We start from the raw sequence: 22,079 nt of genomic DNA, 5'->3' as shown, positions 1-22,079 counted from the left end.
TGAGCCCAGATTCAAGATTTCTCAAAGCTTCGGTCCAACAAGTTGAAATCTTAATTCTAAGCATGATAATTGATGTTTAAACATGTTTCTTCCAGGAATCTAATGAAGTTATACGTGATATCTACTGATTAATTATACTAGTTGTGATTTAGTATCGAAATACTCCTGGATACTTGTTTAGAAAGGAAAATGCAAGAAAAATTGGATCATGGGTCGTTCATATGCGGTAATCCAACCCACAAGACATCAAAATGGTTGGAGGAAGTGGTTTGAACCTGAAATTCAAACCTACAACTCACATAACCCCTCTTAACTCCCATACAACTTTCAATTCTTGTCTTAGACAAGAAGAGAGAAAATATGGCACCAATAATGTGAAAATTCATATGGAAATTTACTAAAAAAGTAGACTTCCGAGGACCACATATTTGGCATAAAAATTGGTACTTAGTTGTCGATAATAATCTCTTTCAATTGTGATTGAGATTGTGACATGGAATAGCAAGGTGATTCAAAAAAGTAGAATTAGGGACATGGAATAGCAAGGTGATTCAAAAAAATAAATAAATAAATAAATAAATAATGAAGACGTTGGAATACTTCTTTTAAAAGAACAATTCAAGATACACAATACATAGTGGAGATTCCTACAACTCGTTTTTATTGTCAATTGCATTGCAGAAAATGCTCTAATAATGGTTTTACAAAATTCATTGACAGAATATGGATCATCGAGAAAGTGTATTGTGTAATCAGAGACCTGAAGATCCTCAACAGGAGCGTAATGCATATCCTTAGGCTTTGGTATCACAGGCAAGCATGTTGCAGAAGCAGGTTTGTAATACGATTAGCCAATTCAACAGGAGAGTTACATTTGGTCTCCGATAAAAAAATCAGCTCTACTGCAACAAAACTGCAGAAGCAACTTCCGGCCTTAATAATGCTATTTTAGACATCTTCAAGCCCATCTATGACCTTGTTTAAATCCTACAGGAAAATGGTATGTAAAAAAAATATTTTTGAATTAAAATTTATACCAGGTGAATTGGTAAACCTTATTACAATTGTTTTCCCTTTAATTTGGATTTTACAGGTTTTACAAAAGCAACAAGAGTTTGCTTTGGCACAGGAAATTTAAAGACATCATCATTCTTGGGCAATAGGCACTTGTAGCAATGCAACTCAGTATGTATTTTGGACACTGTGCATCCATCTCAGACCGGTAATCAAGTTCTAGCTCATTCCTTGATCTTCCAAGGCATCACCTGTTTGGAATCTACTTATCATGCACAGTGAAAAATTAAAACAAATTTCAATTCCCATCAGGAATCATTTTTGTGTTTAGATAGAAATTGTGATAAAAGATCTACTTTTGAAAAATTCTGCAAACCTTTTGCCATTCTTTTCGTTCCAACAATTTCGATCTGTCACTCACAGCTGTTCAATTGTCTAGCCTCCAACAGTTATCCACACAGAGAACAAGATTGCAGGATTAGAGTTTTCTTCTTGTGCTAGCAAGAATAATGAATTCTTTTCGAATTGAAAATCCTAACCATATATTTATATAAGCCCGAAAGGATTTGGCCTGACTTGATCCAATATTTAATTAAATTTGGTCCGTGAATTAATTAGTTCGAGCCTATAAATAACCAACACAATTAATTAATTTATCCAACGATTGTAAAATTAATTAACAAATTACAATCTTCCAATTCTCTTTTGTGTGCGACCCATCAGGTTCTCGATCACGATGTCTAACGACGTGAAATATTATTTTGATATAATCAAATTGATAAATTAAAAACACCCCTTTAGTTTATCACCAATTCACACTCGCCATCTCAAATTGACATCTACTAATGTGTCAGGGCAATATATGTGACAGGAAATGTCACGTGGTATCACAAAACCAAACTCGTTTGTTTACCATGAAGCTATAATCCTTCGTCAATATAATCCGACCAATTACAATATATGAAAGTGTGTCAATCTCGATTATTGATCATATCTTTCACTCCACTATTAAGTCAATTTAAGTCGAACACTCCTTTTCGACTTATGAGTACACCTTGTCCAAGAATTTCATTATCGACTTAATTGAATGAAATGCAGATCATAATCCCTTATTATCTAAGAGTGACGAATCATTTATTGGTCATTCACAACCTTCATACGATTCTTGACATACCCGAACGATGTCGTATTAGTAGCCCTTGACAAAGTAACATCCAACACCGTCAAAACATAACTGCCCTCACATAAGGTACTATGACGACCTCAAGTCAAAGGACCAATCCTACTACCAAACGTTAGAGATTAATCACTGACACTCAGATAGTTATCCATGTGGAATCTCTATGCAGGTCTCCAATATTTTGTTCTATAACAAAACATTCACATGTTCATTCAAGTGTCATCATACTTTAACTTGTGAGATCAACTACTTACTTCACAAATAAGAAATGTCACACGTAATGGTCTATCCATAATAATGATATTCGTATCTCGTTATTACTTACGACCACGGACGATTTAAGATTTATCATATGTAATTTGTATCTCACAATCACAACTTCTTGTGATTAAAAAATTACAAAGATTTGAATATACGGACTCTATTATTTAATTTAATTGTATATTAATGAAATAATACATCTGCCATTATATTGAATTAATTATATATTAAAAATATTTATGTCCAAAATTGATTGGACCTAAGGCATAATGCTTACATCACCTTCATAGGTTGATCAGAGAAATAGTACTGTCATAACCTATAATTGCATGTTTGATTCAGAGTATATGGAGAGTACTGTCGTAACATGATGGATTATTTAGATTTGTACGAGAAGATGGTGTTTCGAAATTTGCAGCAATTGGTTGAACCATTTAATTAGAGAGGCAATATAAGAATTGTGCCGGAGTTTCTGTTTTCGCTTGTTTTGATTACCTATAAACTCTTCCTCGAGAACGTAATCTTCCACCACAATTATGCCCCCCTTCAGCTGAAAAATGCTTGCTTGTTGGTGGTTATGTTGATGAATTTTGCTCTCAGACTCGTCATTCAATATTTATTCATGAGCTTGCAGCGCTTGAACAAATTGGTTGCAAAATGGATATGGCATTTATGTCAACTTCGCGATGGAAAATCTTTAATATTTCGGACTAAGGTCTCTAGCCAGTTGAAAAACTTCTTTGTTTCTCCTCTATAACCCAAAAAATAAAAAATTGAGTCTCAAGAGAATTCATACTAGTACTAAATTAATAACAAAGACGAGGATCAGTTGTTTCTTTTGTTGAATTTTCATTTTTAACTTCTACTTTTTAGGAGAGACTTGAGAGAGGGAAGTGAAAAACTCGATGAGACCTAAACTGATATGAAAATGTTTTTGTAATGAATAGTTAGACACATAAATAACAATTTACAAAAAAAAAATTATAATAAAAAAATAATGTAATTATTCAGTATTCAATTTCCAAAAAAAAAAACTATTTAACATAAATTGGATATTTTTCTGATTAAATTTTTGAAAGTAGCTAATATAATTAGAAACACATAATTGTTAAATATAGGAAACGGTTTCAAGATTCTAATTTAAGCTCTAGAAAAAAAAAATGAATAAATTCTCAACTTGACCACATAAAAATAACTGTCTACAAAATACTAACCAACCAACCTCCCTATAAATATGATTGTTGAGTTGGTACAAAACATAAATAAATTTTCTTTTGATTTTCCTAGATAGTAATACGAAAGAAATATGGTAAGCTTTATCCAAATTTCAATTCTCTTCGTTGTAGCCTTATGCTTCTTTTCCCTTCCTAATGTCGTATACTCAGAAGACGTTCCCCAACCACCAGTTTCTCAATTCCACATTCAAGGACAGGTTTATTGTGACACATGTCGTGCTCGATTCATTACTGAATTTAGCGAGTTCATCCCGGGTACATAATTATTCCAATGAAATGAATGCTTGGTTATAAGAATTTCTTTTGATGTGCATTCATGCATCTTCTTATGGTGGTGGTGTATGCGTTGTTGAGGAATTGGATCATAATATCTGCAATTCATAATTTATAATTTAATCCTTGCTTGTAGGTGTCGGTGTACGTCTCGAGTGCAGAGACGCGGAAAAAGGAAGTGTAACATTTACTGAGGTAGGTTACACAAAAGCAGAAGGACTATATAGTATGCTCATTGAACGCGATCACAAGAATGAGTTTTGCGAAATCACGCTGCTTTCAAGTAGTAGAAAAGATTGTGATGAAATCCCTGTTGAAGGATGGGTAAAACCATCATTGAAATTTAAGCTCAACACGGTAAATGGTACGACACGCACGATAAATCCTCTTGGATTCTTCAAGAAAGAAGCTCTACCAAAATGTCCACAAGTCTTTAATAAGCTGGGTATGTATCCTCCAGATATGTAAAGAACAAAAAGAAAATGTTAGTTGAATAATTATGTGCGCCTTTTTGTCAAGGCTTTTGATGGCCTAATTAGAGTGCCTTGTAGTATAGAAATATTTTGCTTTGTAATTTCTTTAAGTTCCCAAGAATTTTCTTGTGGAAGGACAACAAAAGTTGTAGATTATTAGATAAACAATAAATGAAATATTTATTGTAATATACTTCTATTATCTGATGTCAATGTACCACTTATCTGATAAGAGGGAAAAAAAAAAACTACAACAAAAGAAGCTTTTGCCTCCTGTAGAACACGATACACTTAAAAATGGATAAGAAGAATATATATTTATAAACACGGTAATATAAAAACAATTTAAGTCTTGTAAAAATTTTAGTTTTCGTTATTATTGAAATATTGATGAAATTACAAATATTCCAATAAACATTGACATTTTTTCCAAGTATTTGGAGAAGTATATTAAATAAATCATACTCTTATAGTTCAATGGACAATTATGGCCCTATTTGATAGGGATTTTGAGAATTAATTTTTTGACCGTTAGGAGAAAAGTCAAGGCTACTTGTGAGAGAAGTTAAAAATTACGGCTGCAATAGTGAAAAAATGGTCAAAAAATCAATTTTTTTGGATGAAAAATCACTCCCAAACACCCCCTATATCATAGACTTTTTAGATTTGTACTATAATGTCATAGACACACAATTAAACACTACAATGAACAAAATTAATTTACTTCACTTCCTAAAAACAATCCAATCACATAGCATACATGCTACTAAAGAGGTCGTAAAAAAAGTGTTGAGGACGTTCCTTCCTCTTTTCCTTTTCCTTGTGTATATTTTTGTAATGAAAGAAGATCAAAAAACGTTTTATTCACACTTCAATTGTTGTTCTTCTAATAAAGGAAACCATTTATTCAAGTTTCCAAATATCTCTTGATTTCAATTCAAGTTTGCTCAAATGAGGCAGTTACATTTCAAACAAGACGATGCTAAAAAATTCACAAATAATCTTCAATTATTAAAAGCATATGAACAAACTGCATTTCAAAAAAGTAAGACGATGCTTCCAAAATTCACAAGAATTATCCTACTTTGCTATAATTTTATTGATATAAAGATTGACATCCTCTCACAATACGTGAACCCAGGGTGAATAAAAAAGTTCAAAAAGAAGTGGACCCCCTGCCAATGTGAGTGTGGGTAATCCATTACGTCAAAAAAATTCTGTTACCGTAGCATTATTGAATTCACAAATACTCTTCAATTATCACAAGCATATGAATACAAGATCGCATTTCAAACAAGTAAGCTGATGCCTCCAAAGTTGATAATCTACATTAGAACCAGATACCATTTTATGTATATTGGGAAAACACCTCCCAAAGATTGTCCAAGATCAAACAAACTTGCAATGTGGAAAAAATCCCAAACCACTTCAAAGATAAGAAATTGAGGAAGAAATGATTTTCAATATATAAATGAAGAACAATTACTTGAACAAGCCTCAAGTTAATCCCCAAGAAAGAAAAAATTGCTTTGAATTTATACCCAAGAAAAACAACCTCTTACTTGTTAAATTTTATCCAAGCTTTCTCTATTTTTCTCTCTCAAAACCGGATCTTAAAAATGAAGGGAAAAATAGCAATATATATAGAACTGAATCGGGCGCCATGGCGCCAAGTTTCGTGCAAAAATTTGGGCGCCATGGCGCCCGCATCACTGCTCCATTCTTTCTCTTTGGGCTGCACCTTTCTTTCTCACAATTCTCCATCTCGTACATCATTTGATAGACCTCAAATTTTGGACGAACACAAGAAGAAGCAACAAGCGCCAAACTCGGCTGCACCATTCAAACCATGGTTGCCTACGTACCCAAAACTCGGGATCAAACCTCCGTAGTTCACCTCCACCTTCATATACTCTTCACCTAATTTCAACCCCGCCCCGAAGGGCCATGCCCACTCGGGCATATCAACACGGACTAATGTGAAGCAAGTCCAAGCATTGCTGAAACTTGCTACCCGTTACCACTTTGGTTAACATGTCTGCTAGGTCATCATTCTCCACCGAGAGTGCATACTCAACCAAATTTGTCTACCTATAGTGCCTCAAAAGCTCGTCTGACCCCAATTTAAGAACTTGCTTGTAAGTACAACGTGGCCTAAAGGAAGCCAAGTTATCTGCAAGCTATTATTGTTGCTGTGCCTGTACATTCTCTTACTGAACCGCCTCTTGTTCAAGCTCATCATCACTCTCATCTTGAGTGTCTGCATGATGCTCCTCTTGAACATGACTAGAACCAGGTTGATCTCTATGTTCTATTTCAACAACTTGAGACTTTGTAGTTTCAACATCATCACCATTGGGCACTGTAGCTTTCAACGAAGCTATCATGGAGTTCTCATCAAAAGTAACATCTCTGCTGATTATGAACTTAGAATCCTCTGCACACCATAGGCGATAGCCTTTTACACCTGCCGCATACCCCAAGAATATAGTCTTCTTGGCCCTCGCATCAAGCTTTCCCTCGTTGACGTGATAGTAGGCTGTGCATCCGAATATTCTGAGTTTCTCATAATCTGCATGTTCTCCTGTCAATACCCTGTAAGATACATCTCCATCTAACTTTGAATGTGGAGACCGGTTCACTATGTAGCAAGCATTTGCAACCGACTCTGCCCACCATTCTCTGTCCAAACCAGCATAGAATCGCATACACATCGATTTCTCTCGAAATGTGTGATTCAGTCTTTCTACGACCCCATTCTGTTGCGGTGTATTCCTAACTGTCCAATGTCTCGCAATGCCTTCCTTACCACAGAACTCCTTGAAAGCACCATCTGTATACTCAGTACCGTTATCAGATCGCAGTGTCTTCAATTTCTTTCCTGTTCTGTTCTCAACCATTGCTTTCCACTTCTTGAAAGTGTCGAATACTTCATTCTTATGCTTCAAAAAATAAATCCAAGCATATCTAGAATAATCATCAACAAATGTAACAAAATACCTGGAACCGCCTTTGGAAGTGATAGAAGCCGGACCCCATACATCCGTGTGCACATAGTCTAAAATACCTATGTTTCTATGTTTGCTTGGCTGGAACTGAACTCGGTGTGCTTTACCGTACACGCAATGCTCGCAAAAATCCATGCAAGGCTTCTTCAAGTTTTTTAGCGAGCCTTTCTTGACTAGCAGATCTAGCCCCTTTTCAGACATACTCCCAAGCCTTCTATGCCATAGCCGAGTGCACTCACATGGATCTCCACCACTTCCACTTGTTCCAACCGCTACATCTTCTGTAACTGTAGTACCCTGAAGAGCATAGAGATTGCCTTCACGAATACCCTTCATCACAATCAAAGAACCACGAATAACCTTCTTTACTCCATTCCATGTTACAATCTTGCAACCACCGGAGTCTAAAGCACCAACAGAGATAAGGTTCTTCCGCAAATCAGGAACATGTCTAACATCCATCAATGTTCTAACCACTCCATCAAACATCTTGATTCTGATTGAACCGAGCCCCACCGTTTTACAAGAATGGTTATTACCCATCAACACAGTTCCACCATCAGTGCTTCTATAGGTAGTAAACCACTTCCTATTTGGACACATATGGTAAGAGCATCCAGAGTCAAGAATCCACTTACCGGAGATTTCTTCATCACAAGTGATGGTGTAGCACTCATTGCTTTCTCCTCCTTCTGAGGCATAGATAACCTCTTGCTTGACTTGCACCTTCCCGTTATTGTTGCTCTTATTGTTCTTCTTCAAACCCCTTTTGTTAGTACAATTCGCCTTGAAATGCCCAAGCTCGCCGCATTTGAAACAAGGCCTTCCGCAAGAGGTCTAGAACTCGATCTAGATTTTTCTCCCTTGTCCTTTGGTCGCACATTGCTTCTACCTCTTACAAACAATCCTTGAGCTTGCTCTTTGTTACCAATGGTAGACATGCCACTAGTTGCAATCTTACGAAGATCATCCGCTATAAGTGACATTCTAGTGTCCTCCATCACAAGTTTATCACCCACAAGCATCAATGTTTGCACTAGGTTCTCGTAAGACTTTGGCAATGAAAGAAGTAGTAGAAGTGCTTGTCCTCATCATCTACTTTCACATCGATGTCCTTCAAGTCCGATATACACCTATCAAACTTGTTGACGTACTCCCGGATTAGTGTACCTTCATCCATCTTGCAAGTATACAATTTGAACTTCAAATAAATCCGGTTAGTTAGAGTCTTCGTCATGAAGTTCGCCTCCAACTTTGTCCACACCTCCGCCGCCGTTTCCTCACCATCAACCAAGAAAGCAACATCTCTTTCAAGGCATAGAATGATAGATGCTCGTGCCTCAAGATATAGCTCTTCCCAATTCTCGTCAAACATATCTATGTGCTTCTTCTCCTTTCCCATCAATGCGTTGTGCAACTTTTGAAAAATTAACAAATTTTTCATTTGCATTCTCTAATATGAGAAATCATTCTTCCCATTGAATTTCTCTATCTCATACTTCCCAATCTTCACCGTTCCTCTAATAGACATGATTTATCTACTTGTTTACCGGAAATAAACCAACAAAGTTCACTTGAGAATTTTCACAAACACCTTGTGTGCACAACAAAGTTCAAGCCACCCATCAAAAATCGGAGTTTAACCACCCTGATTTAAGAAGAATCTCTGATACCAAATTGTTGGGAAAACACCTCCCAAAGATTGCCCAAAATAAACAAACTTGCAATGTGGAAAAAATCTCAAACCACTTCAAAGATAAGAAATTGGAGAAGAAATGATTTTCAATATATAAATGAAGAATAATGGATTGGATTACTTGAACAAGCCTCAAGTTAATCCCAAGAAAGAAAAAATTGCTTTGAATTTATACCCAAGAAGAACAACCTCTTACTTGTTAAATTCTATCCAAGCTTTCTCTATTTTTCTCTCTCAAAACCGGATCTTAAAAATGAAGGGAAAAACAGCAATATATATAGAACTGAATCGGGCGCCATGGCGCCCCCATCACTGCTCCATTCTTTCTCTTTGGGCGCCATGGCACCTGCCTCCCTGCACCTTTCTTTCTCACAATGTACATATGAATTCCTAACAAAGTCTGTGAGAGAAGATCAAAAATAAGAAGAATTTTGTTTTAGTTGAAATCTGAATTTCAAGGATGATAATTGAAGTTTAAACATGTTTCTTCCTGGATCTAATGAAGTTATACATCATATCTACCGATTTAATTGTTCATAGCAGCTCGCGCGTGATTTGACACTGAACTACTCCTTGAGACTTGCTGGGAAAGGAAAAGAACAAATCAAGATGCACAATATGCGAAATGCTCCACAAAGAAAAAAGCATTGGAATTTGCATCAGTTATGATTCCTACAATACGTTTTTTATTGTCAATTGCACGGTGGAAAACACTAACAATGATTTTTACAAAATTTGTTAACAGACAGATGAATGAAAACTAGATTGGCAGATAGACATGGATAGGCAAAGCATCAAGACCGCCTAAATCATTCCTATTTTCCTCCGGCTGTTAAACTGCTTTCTTTACGGCGATTTTAGCAGCTTCTATGTGTCAGACATCTTCATTTCGAACAGCTGTCCATTAACTTTATCATACTGCTGAGGCTACCCAGAGAAAACAATTATAAATACATCAGACACTTCAGATTGTAAAAGAAAAAAACTTACCAGAAAGTTAGGGATCATTGAGGAAAGTGTAATGTGTAATCAGAGACCTGAACAATCTTAACAGGATAATAATACATATCCCCAGGCGAGCATGTTGCAGAAACAGGTTTTGTAGTTTCTGATCCTTGAGAGAACTTCTCTGCAACTCCGTTGATCCTCTTGTTTTGCAATTTTCTAGATGGTTTTTGATCCTTTATAGTCACCCCATTGATAATCTTGTTTTGAAATATGCTAGACAGTTTTTTATCCTTCGTAGACTCCATGGGGTTTTGAGTAAACACACCTGAAATAGAAAATTTCCTGGGCTATAAAAAGCAACATAAGCATTTATAAATACTACACTATCCGTCTTTTTATTATTGTCCTCTAGAATGAGTGAAAAGTACTAGAATTCGAGAACCAAAGAAACATACTATGTATTTTTGCATATAGTTCTTGGTATTCCCATGCACTTTTTGCTGTGGAGGGATCTGCAGTTGTGTAATCCCAAGTTATGGAAGTGGAAAACATTGATAATATTATAGCATTGTATTACATGCCAATAAAATGTACTTACATGTATGGAAATGGTTCCTGGGCGATTCTGAGCTCCGTAAAATTAACGAGAGGTACCCAGAATTTGGACATGCAGTGAATGAAATGTCTCCCAAATTTGGATCCCAAGAATTCAATTGTGGGATAGGAACAATTTGATATGCTGTATGATCCCAAGGGGAGTAGTGAGGGAAGTCATAATGCAGTGGCCGAAATTCTGAGGTAATGACATCCAAGTTTTTAGTGTAAAATGACTGAGTTGGGTAATTTAAAGGACAACTTCGCATTTTTTCTGCATCGTACAAAACCAAGGCTACATACAGTCTCTTCCCTTGGATAGTTATTCCTAGGAAAAACCAAACTGAACTAAGATTTGGAGAAAGAATGACAAAAGACATACAAGAAAAGTGGGAAAGTGAAAAGGAGACTCAGCTTACCATTTAGTGAAAGCATAGCTTTCGCTGCCTCCTTTGAACTGGTAAATCTCACAAAACCACAACCTTCACTAACTCCATCTCTACCATGGATCACGTTTGCTGATGTTACTTTTCCATGACCACTGAAAATTTCTTCCAATTTCCAGTCATCAGCAGATACTTCAAGATTATCCACAAATAGTTATGAAGCCTTTGACTCTGGATAATTATGTCGATGTACTTGTCTTAGAAGCTTCATCCGGTCAGCTTTCTTTTGAGCCCTTCCCACAAAGAGATTCTTTGATCCTGATTCATACAAAAAATACTTTATTCAAGAGTCAATCTTAAGTAGTGAAAAAAGGGGATGCTAGATATATTTGAATCGTGCTGAGCAAGAAGGATACTTTCCAATCAGTGCTCCATTTAGAGTTGCCATGGCTTTCGTAGCCTCTTCATGTGTATCAAAATTCACAAATCCAAAACCTTTGGATTTCCCATTCTCATCCTTCATTGTGACAGCACTGCAGACCTTTCCATATTCTGAAAACTTTTCTTTGAGGTGATCCTCAAACGACCATCTAGATTTTTCACGTACAAGTTTGTGAAACCTAGTTCTGCGTCCTTTCTCTCACACTTTTTAATGAACTTCGACACACATCTGAAGTAAACAAACAAGGTATATAAACATCGTACACTACTCCGATATGGCATCCAAAAATAATAATAATAATAATAATGCTCGAATATAAAGCTGAGATCATTATTAACAAGCTCTATGAGATATACTGAACAGAGACATTCACAAAATTCTACCAGCTTGTAATCTTTCACGATTTTGTTAATAACCAATCAGTAAATGATTTTAACCAAACATTAGCAAATCATTTCAACTCCACATGATTGAATTACACATTTGTCTTAATTTGAATGATCAACAAGCCACAACAAAACATTAAAGTATTTTTCAGAGAACTTTCAAATGAACATCTCCCCAAGATTGTGTTTAACTAAATAGATGCTAAAACGAGGAACTTATGGTTTAAAATCGAAGATTTCGTTACTGAAGTAGGATAAATGAGCTAAGTAGGAGATTGTGAAGATTTGACTTGAGCATTTACATAGGATGTTTCAAATTTAATCAGCTATTTGAGTCAGATAGCATGATTCAAATATTAATATTTTCTAGAGATCAAGAGGAAAATAATATATACTAGCTTTAGACACAAGAATTGGACTATTCAATGACATGCACCGATGAAATAAAACTAACTAACATAGAGAAAGAAAATGAATAAATATAACCTCTATAATGTCCACAATTTTGAAGACAATAAAGGGCAGGGAGCAATTATCAAAAGGGGCCTTCATAGTTGGATAAAAAGAACAGACTGAAGATAGCAGGGACTTACAACTTCTTGCCTTCCGGCAGGGTGCCATTGACGGCATTTAGAGCTGCCATAGCTGATATCTCGGAATCAAATTGAATGAAACCAAAACCCTTACTCTTCCCATTTTCCTCAGCGACTTTGCATGATAGTATTTCTCCATAATTAACAAAGACTTCTTGCAAGCGAGCACTGGTAATTGAAGGGTCGATATTCTTGATTAAAGGTTCCCAGTGCCAGTCTTCCTCGTGATAGGGTCTATCTGATGCCACATAATCCTCATAGATTTACCCCTCAATTCAGTGTAGTTTAGGCTAGTTAAAGCAGTATCAGCTGATCAAACTAACAGTGAATTGAATAGAATATCATACACTAAAGAGAAAGGGTGTGCATTTTTGGCGTCCCAAGGAAAGCAAGAGAGCAGAAATTTGATGTTTTTGACATACCCAAAAAGAGATACTAAGAGAGTGAACAAACATGGTTAAGAAGCTAGTAAGGGAGAGAAAAAGAATATGCCCATAAGGAAGAAGGGGCCAATTTTTCTCATGAAAACAGAACAAGCTAGCAAAAGTTGCTGACACATACATGTTAATCATGTATACAAGGAAAGAAAATCACTCCATGTGCTGCAAGAGAAAATTGAGGATAACCAAAAACAAAGAAAGGCTAGCGAACACTGTTCACGACTAAAACATTGGGCTGAAAGCCTGAAATTAAAAATGGGAATGGTAAGAACTAAGAACAAACAGAAATGAAACAAAAAATGAATAACAAGAATAAAGGTTTGCACATAAATCTTTAAAGTTCTTTGAATAGATCTACTCAAGAAAGAGTCAAGAAGTAAATATACGGGCAAGAAAAACTCCTAAAATACATACAAAAACGACAGAACCTATGGTAATCATCCCTTGAAGAGAGTATGAAAATAAGATCTTTATCTTATATATCATAAGTATTAACATTCATGGTTTAAGTTTTCTTGTAATAGAACATAAAACAGAGCCCATTTGAGAGGAATTAAATATTTCTTGATTCTCAAAACAACGTGAATGGCTGAAGGAAAACTTCATGATAAACATATAGATAAAGAATTCAGTCAATGAAACAAAACTCACAAATTCTTGCATTTAGGAATAATAGTGACCCAAAAAATGAAAATCCCCTTTTTCTTGATTAATCAAAAACTCCACATTACCAAACCCAAAATATCACAATTTCTTGAATTAGGAATAATAAAGTAACCCATAAAATGAAAGTCCCTTGTGTCTTAATTGTTTCAAAACACCACATTACCAAACCTAAGATAAAATAAATAAATAAAAAATTCAAATCCTAAATATCAAAACACAAACTAGACATATTTATTCATTAGAACGTGCTAGAAATCCCTCAAAATAAAGATTCCAACTCAAAATATGGTTGATAAATATATCACTCCTCCCCCCACCACAAAAAATAAATAAATAAATAAATAATAAAAAAAAAGATTGAAAAAAAATCTACAGTATAAAAACAAACATAGCGAACCATAAACCTTTTAGAAAACACATATACAAATAAAGCCTATTTATACAACTTAAAGATCTAGAAAAACGGCAATAAACAGAGTACCCATTTTCTTGGTCACTCCAGGAAACTACATTATAAAATCAAAATTCAGAACATATGAACTAATATGAATGTATATATAAATGTTACATATTTGTGTTTTGTTTATCATCAATGTGAGATTGGAGGGTGTTTGAGCCCCATTTTTATGGAAAATGAATTTTAGAATATTGGATTGATGGAGAATATATGGTTGAAAATTAAGGAAAATTTTTTGAGTTATATGTAATATTATTTTAATAAAAAATGTGTGGTAAAAAAATGTATTTTGAGAAAAATGAGAGTCAAACAAGGCCTTGAATGGACATAGGCATCAAAGGGACTTATGAGAGAGCTTTCTTGGTAGAGGTGAACAGATGATACTGGGCCTACCCTCGCTAAACACCAGCAATAGATCCTTCTCCGTCACATCTAGGTGCAGATCACTCACGTACAACGATGCCCTCTGCGAAGGATCTAGTAATGGTGACCCTGATGATGGTGTAAGTGTCATCGAGGCCCTATGTAATGGTTGGAGCTCAACTTCAGCCAAAACCAACAAAATCAACACAAATTACTTGCAACTAAAGATAGTCAACTGGGACTTAACAACCCAGGTTGTAATGGTATTAATTAAACTGAATAAAACTACAATTAAGAAGAGAAGAAGAGAAAGAAAGAAGCTAGAAGAAGAAGGTAGAATAAGGGGGGGATTTAGAGAGATTGGGTAGGAAGACACAGTTTTGACATTCAATCCTCTTCTTATGCTTTCCTACGATTTAAGTACTACAGCAAAAATTGTGTTGCCAAAATGATAAAATGTATTACAATCAAACAATTAAATTGGAAGCAAAACGACGTCGTCTTGGATCAAGCTAAATGGTGTCATCCTGAATTTCAAAATTCTGGTGGAACTTCTAGGATCTCTTCTTCTCTTCCCCAGTTACTTCCTTCAACTTGTTGGTTATGACATTCCTCCCCCCTCTAATCGACCTTGTCCCCAAGGTTGGAAGTGAGAAAACTGTGTCTGGATCGTTGCAGCATCTTCCCAAGTTGCATCTTCCCTTGTAGCATGCATCCACTGTACTAACCGTTGAGTAACAACCTGATTGTTCCATTTGATTATACGAGTTTGTAGGACTGCATCGGGAGTGTTGTGCTATTGTCCTATTTCATTGATGTCTGGGATTAGCAAAATAGGCACTACTATGTTCCCTATCTTTTTCTTAAGCAATGAAACATGGAAAATAAGATGGATTTTCGAAGCACCAACTCATAAGATATCTATCCAATCTTTCTGATAATTTGATAAGGTCTATAATATCTTGCAAATAACTTGGAGTTGACCCCAGTGGAGATAGATTGTTGTTTATACGACTAAAGCTTCAAATACGCCCAATCTCCAGTTTGGAATTCCCTCTCAGTTCGGTGTTGATCTACGCAAAACTTCATCCTTGCCCTGGCATAAGCTAAATTTTCTTTGAGCAACCGATCCATGTGATGTCTCTATCATACCAACTCATCCACTATCGCAATGTTAGCTTGTTGATAAGGTCCTAAGACCAGCTGTAGGGTCTTGATTCCATATAAAGTTTCGAAATGGCACATTCTAATAACTGTGTGATAAGTGGTATTAAACCACCATTCAGCTAGTGACAACCAATTAGACCACCACTTAAGTCGATGAAAAGTCATGCAACGTAGGTACATCTCCAAACACTGATTTAGTCTCTCTCTATCTGACCATCAATTTGGGGATAGAATGCAGACCATAGGTGTAGCTCAGTCCCTAGTAATTTGAATAGCTTTGCCAAAACCCACTGATGAATATCTTGTCTCTGTCAGGCACCATGCTTTGAGGCATCCCATGCAGTTTGTATATGTTATCCAAGAACAATTTTGCTATAGTAGTAGCTGAGAATCGATGTGCTAATGCAAAGAAATGACCATATTCGGTGAACCTGTCCACCACCACCAAGATTACTATCTTAACTTTAGAAGAAGGTAGCCCTTCAATAAAATCCATGGAGATATGACTCCAAGAATATTGTGGCTCAGGGAGGGGTTGCAACAAACTAGGGTAGGGAACATGCTCCTCTTTACACCTCTAGCAAACATCACACTGCAGTACTTTCCTTTTGATGTCTTTGGTCATGCCAGGCCAAAAGAAATGTTGTTTGGCCCTATAGACACTCATCTGTATGCCTGAATGCTCCCTATTTTGTGAAGAATGAATATTTTATATTAGTCTGGCTTTATATTGGAGTAGCTCGTTTTTGAAGGAATAATCAGATATCTCTACAGATTTGATCAGTTGTGCTTTAATCAATTAGTTAGCCATTTCATCCCCTTGATAGCTTCCTATCACCTTCTATACCCAAGACAACATTTTTAGTTCTCCATTTTCTATATTAAATCTCATAGCAGAGCCCAAGGAGTTTGGTTAGCCTCTTCTATTGGAGAGGTATGAAGATCCTTTGTTCTATGAGGTATTTTAATGATTGATGATCAGTTTTGATTATGAAATGGTTACCTTCAAGGTAATGTCGCCATTTCCCCACGGCGATGACCAATGCTAGCAACTCCTCATAAATGGACAACCCCAACTTTTTCTTATTTATGCTTTTACTCATATAAGCAATTGGTCTCTTCCTTTGCATCAAAACTGCCCCCATTCTCCCAACACAAGCATCTGTCTCAACTATGAATGTTTAGTTGAATTCCAATAGTACAAGGATTGGGGTGTTACACATTGTTGTCTTCAACGCTTGGAAGGCTATTTCAGCCTCATCATTCTAACAAATTGTCCTTCTTGAGAAGATCTGTTAAGGGTTTAGCTAGCACCCCATATCTTCTCACGAATTTTCTGTAATAGCTTATCAACCTAAGGTATCATTTTAGCTGTTTCATGGTGATGGGTCTAGGCCATTGCTGCATAGCACTCATCTTCTATGGGTCAGCTGACAGCCCTGCAGCTGATATTGTATGCCCCAAGTATTTAGCGTTGGTTTCCCAACAGAACACTTAGATTCCTTGGCATATAGTGTCTGACTCCTCAGTATTTCCAACACCATTAACAAGTGTTCGCAATGAGATGGTAAGTCAAGACAGTATACCAAAATATCATCAAAGAAAATCGGTACAAACTTCCTTAAGTAAGCTTTAAAAACTTCATTCATTTAAAAACTTCATTCATCAAGCTTTGAAAAGTGGCTGGGTATTGGTCAGGCCAAAAGGCATCACCTTAAATTCATATAGACCTTGTTGTGTCTTGAATGCTGTTGTGAATATCAGTGTCTACCATTCTAATCTGGTGGTATCCAGCCCTCAAATCAATTTTGGAAAACCATTTGGAGCCATGAAGTTCATCAATCAAAGGCATGGGGTATTTGTCCTTGATAGTTAAATTGTTTAGCTGCCTATAATCCACACAAAACTTACATGTGCTATATCTTTTCTTTACTAACAGGACGAACGAGGTAAAAGGGAAGCTGCTATATTGGAGGATCCCTACTTTCAACATTTCCTTCACCATACTCTCCATTTTAGTTTTCTATACATAAGGCCATCTATAGATCCTTATTTTAAAAGGCTGGGCTCCTTCCTCTAAGGATTTCCTATGATCATTAAACCTGGGAGGGGGCATTCCTTTTGGTCCTACAAATACATTTGGGATATTGCTTAAGGATATCTTACACTTCAGTAGGAATTTGGCCCTTTCCTTCATCTTTAATTGATTGGATTTGAGCTGCAATGCCATAAGGTTGCCGTGTATCCACGAGCTCATCTTTCCCCCTTCCATCATCATAAATTCTTCACTCATGACTTCACTTTTTAATTCCACCTTCATTCCTTGGTAAGAGAATCTGATGCTACCACGTTGGAAGTCAAATTCCACGGGATTAAACTTGTCAGTCTACTCCCAAGACCATATCACTCTCCCCAACCTCAACATTCTCAGTTGGAATTGGCATTCCATTACTTACATGGCCCAAGTAAGGGGGTTACATATGGCAATACTATGTAGCTTGTCTCCATTAGCCATGGTAACTATCACAGATTGAGTGGGTTCTATTTTACACCTCAGCTCCTTGACTAATTTCTCATCAATAAAGTTATGGGTGATGTTGATAAGGATAGACACTCTCTTCCTCTTCACCATGCCTGGGAGTCAGATGGTTTTTGGTTTCAAGCTGCTTGTTAAGGTATTAATGGAGATCTCCATAATTTCCTTATTTTCATTCCATTCACATTACTCAATCGCATTCTCCTCATCCTCCATTTCCCCCTATATTCCATCATCCACCAACATGAAGTTCAGCATCCTGTTTCTACATATATGTCTAGGGTTGTATTTATCATCACATCTAAAACATAACCCCAGGCTCTTTTTGGTTTGTATATCAGTGGGAGTGATAGATTTGAATCTCAATAGGTAGTTTTGGCTCTTTTGGATATGTTCAGTGTTATTGCTGGGATATTCTTGGGCTGGCTTCGAAGGGCCCTGGTAGGAGGTTAGGCCATTTGGATTGATAATTGGGTTTGGCTGGGTTTTTGGTGTTTTTGTTGAGAGCGAGAGCGAGAATGGTATTCTCATGTAAGATGGCTATTTCAAAGGCTTGGGAATAGAGGTTGGCTTGATAATTTTCACCATTGACTTGATTTCCTCCTTCAATTCACTAGTAAAGATGGAGATATAATACAACTCAAGAAGGTGGGGAAGGGATAACATTACTTGGGATTTGAGATCCTCAAAGAGCTCCTGGTAATCGGCCACAAATCCTCTTTGTTTGATTTTACTAAAAGTCTCTATAGCTTCTTCACCTGTACCCTCTACAAACCGCCTACACACCTTTGTAGAAAACAATTCTCAATGAGCGTTGGGATTGCTCGTGATGAATCCATAAAACCACACATCTGGCTTCCCTTTCAAATACATCTCCACCACACTAACCTCACTTCTTCGGGAATTAGGTATATTTGAAAATATTTTTGAGCATGCCTCAACCATTCTCTAGGCAGGGTCGGACCTATAGTTTGCAGGGCCTGAGTCAAAATTCATATTTTGGGCCCATAAATCATAATAAGCAATTAATTTTTTTCATTTATAAGAGATTTAAGAAATTATATTTGTCAACATAAAATCAAAAAATAAATCAAAAAAATGAAATATTTAAAATATGTATATTATAATCAAATAACAATGTGAAAATGTTCTAAAAGATCACTTAAATACAACTCGTCTTGTAGTTTTCGAGGGAAAAATATCGATCAATTTTGTATAGTCGAGTTGTTCAACCATTTCTTTTTCAATTAAAAACATGGCTAAACCATTCAATCTTGGATATAAGTCTTGATCAATTTCAACTTGGAAAAACTTCTTTCTACTGATGCAATTGTAACCAGGATGGTGAGCAAAATCTTGTAAGCAATGCAAGCATTCGAAAAACAACCATTCATTTTCTTCAAGTAATGTAGCACATCAATTGCTCTTTTTATTTCGCTAGTTAAATAGCATCTCAAGACGATCAACTCCAAACATAAATCATCACCTATAATGTCTAAATGTCCATTATGTTCTAAATACTGCTCAAGATTCATACAAGATTTCAGCAAACTGTCAACTTGCATACTCTTTAATCTATCCAAGTTAAACAAAAATCCAAATATCTCTTCATAATGTGTAAATTGTGCAAAACGAGATTGAAGTGATGATCGAGCTTGATCAATTATAAAGAGAAAATACTCAACTCTAAAATATTCTTCAGTCGAGTATATTGCCTCTTCAGTGCCACTTTCATCGAAATGCTTCTTTCTTCGAATGCTACGTCTCTCTTGAAATATAGCTTCAATTCCCATTTCACTTGCCATTTGTTTTGCTTTATCCATGGTACTGGCAAACCCAGATTCTCTATAATCTTTGAGAAATGAAATAAGTGCTTGTAAAAATTTGATGGCTTCATTAATATCCATGTTTTCGGCTTGAAAAAATTTACTCATAATATTGATTGCATGCAACAACTTATACCAAATTACTATGCCAAGCAAAAACTCAAAATTTTCAAGTTTATATATTTCTAAGGACTTTACTTTTTGTTTTAGGATCTTCAACAATGTTTGCCAAGTCAAGTAAAGCGTCTCTTATTTGTATAGATTGTTCTTTTATAGGTTTTACACTTTCCACATGTCTTTTCCAGCGTGTTTGCGATAATAGCTTAAGTGTCAGACCTTGAACCTTATATTTAAAAAATTTTCATCGTTTGGGAGAAGAAGAGAACAATGTGTAGATTCGATGTATCACTCCAAAGAAGGACATAGCTTTCGAACAACAATTTGCTATATCACATAATGCTAGATTAAGGCTATGGCAACCACATGGAGTATAGAAAGCTCTAGGATTAATTTCAAGTAACCTTTTTTGTACACCTTTATGTCTCTCGCTCATGTTAGCTCCATTGTCATATCCTTGACCTCTTATATTATCAATATCAAGTTCAAGATTCTTTAACACATTTTTAAGCATCATCCACCGTAAAAAATTCAATCCAATATTCTTGTACCATCGACGAGTCTACCGAATAATCCACGCATCGTATTACTAGAGATATTTGTTCTTCGTTACTCACATCCGAAGTACAATCAAGTATGACAGAAAAATATTTTGCATGTTTCACTTTTGTGACAATTGTACTTCTCACCTTGCCTGCCAACATTTGTATTAATTCATTTTGAATCTTAGGGCCAAGATATGTATACTGAATCTCGAGTGCTTGGGCACATCGAATGTGTTCTTCCATTATTGGATCGAATTCGACAACTTTATCATTTGCAAAAAAAGTTCATTATTCTCAACATAAAGTTGCTCACAATCTCCACAAAATGCCAAAGTATTTTTAGCGGGTCTTTTCACAATAGCAATTATTCTTGTTAACACTTGTCTCCAATGCTCTCTTTCTTTGTTGATGGACAATTGTATGCTTTCATCAATTGTATGTTTTGTTTGAAGCCTATTTTCTAATTCCATCCAACTAATCATGCAACCTATATGCTCCTTAGACACTTCATGATGTGTAAGACACCGATGCATATTATGCCAATCATTGTATTCGTCATTACCCAATTGGCCAATATTTTTGTCCATTTTTCTAACTTAAATAACTTGCAGCAAAAACAGAAGATCTTATCCAAAGAAATTGAATGCACTAACCATCTTCTATCAATTGTCTAACCATTTGCCATTAACCGCTTATATTGTGATGATTCAAAATGTCTACCTTTACTATCTCTGAGAAAGAATATGTCATCAACTCTTTTTTGACCCACTTCAACTAGAAAGTCTCTTATCTTTTGATCAATGTGAATGTCTTTCCAATTTTCAGGATCATTAAAATTCAAAGAAAAGCAATTCTCTTTATTTAAATCTTCATTTTGAACATTATTTTCATTATTCTGTTTTGACTCATCCATATTTGCAGGTTCAATCATTTCTTTGTTCTCTTTCCATTCATCCACATGATCATTGTCATTATCATTCTCATTCTATTGTTCCTCAATCGTTAACTTTTCTGGTGTTCCTTCCTCCCCTTTTCTTTTCTTGTCATTAAAGTACTTATCCATATCTCCAGCTTGACTTTGAATTAATGCCTCGACTCTTTCCTTTTTTTCCTTTTTTGAGCTCCCGACGCATATATAGAAGCCATAGTATTTGACTCAAGTCACTTAATAGCAAGCGCTTACTGAAATTTGAGAGTAAAAGAGGACCAAGTTAGATTAATTTAAGATTAAAAATTCAAAATTGATTAATAACTTATAATAAAAGTACTCAACTTAACATCGACCATCATTCACACTTTATCAATTCTAGAGTTTTAGTTGCGCACTTGATAATGAGAGAACTAGACCAGAACATAAAAATAAATAATAGAGAGCTAAACCCATTAAGTCGAGCTAATGAATCTATATTTTCATCACTTAGCCTTACCTATTTCATCAGATCATCAACTACTATCTTCAAACCCCCCCCCCCC

General features: G+C 35.8%; 3 protein-coding genes across 8 annotated transcripts in view; 1 reads left to right on the top strand and 2 right to left on the bottom strand.

The window, feature by feature from the left end:
* The first annotated feature begins 3,761 nt into the window (after nt 1–3,761).
* LOC111400416 (major pollen allergen Lig v 1-like) lies at nt 3,762–4,431 on the top strand. Its single transcript, XM_023027835.1, has 2 exons — nt 3,762–3,945; nt 4,100–4,431. Exons 1-2 carry the CDS (start codon nt 3,762–3,764, stop codon nt 4,429–4,431), a joined length of 516 nt encoding a protein of 171 aa, XP_022883603.1.
* A 5,335-nt stretch (nt 4,432–9,766) lies between these two features.
* The window catches only part of LOC111401540, a 13,154-nt gene continuing 841 nt past the window's right edge, over nt 9,767–22,079 (bottom strand). The window contains exons 2-8 of one of the 6 annotated variants that reach the window (XM_023029319.1): nt 12,490–13,172; nt 11,485–11,738; nt 11,102–11,386; nt 10,687–11,010; nt 10,544–10,600; nt 10,178–10,413; nt 9,767–10,067 (exon numbers count right to left, since the gene is read on the bottom strand). In XM_023029319.1, the coding sequence (XP_022885087.1) occupies nt 10,008–10,067; nt 10,178–10,413; nt 10,544–10,600; nt 10,687–11,010; nt 11,102–11,117 (693 nt within the window). In that variant the 5' untranslated portion in view covers nt 11,118–11,386; nt 11,485–11,738; nt 12,490–13,172 and the 3' untranslated portion in view covers nt 9,767–10,007. Of the gene's footprint in view, nt 10,068–10,130; nt 10,414–10,543; nt 10,601–10,686; nt 11,011–11,101; nt 11,739–12,489; nt 13,173–22,079 lie in introns of all 6 variants that reach the window. The other 5 variants (XM_023029323.1, XM_023029318.1, XM_023029322.1 and 2 more) reach the window with 5 other exon arrangements.
* Nucleotides 11,283–14,566, bottom strand: LOC111400415 (polyadenylate-binding protein 6-like). Its single transcript, XM_023027833.1, has 7 exons — nt 14,446–14,566; nt 14,039–14,101; nt 13,661–13,763; nt 13,426–13,529; nt 12,490–12,727; nt 11,514–11,658; nt 11,283–11,405 (listed from the first exon to the last, which is right to left on the bottom strand). The coding sequence occupies exons 1-7, from the start codon at nt 14,564–14,566 to the stop codon at nt 11,283–11,285; spliced, it is 897 nt and encodes a 298-aa protein (XP_022883601.1).

Source organism: Olea europaea, chromosome 10 (assembly GCF_002742605.1).
Source record: "Olea europaea var. sylvestris chromosome 10, O_europaea_v1, whole genome shotgun sequence".
NCBI classification, from domain to species: Eukaryota; Viridiplantae; Streptophyta; class Magnoliopsida; order Lamiales; family Oleaceae; genus Olea; species Olea europaea.
Note: the sequence above shows the minus strand (reverse complement) of the source record. Positions and strands in the feature narration are given on the sequence as shown.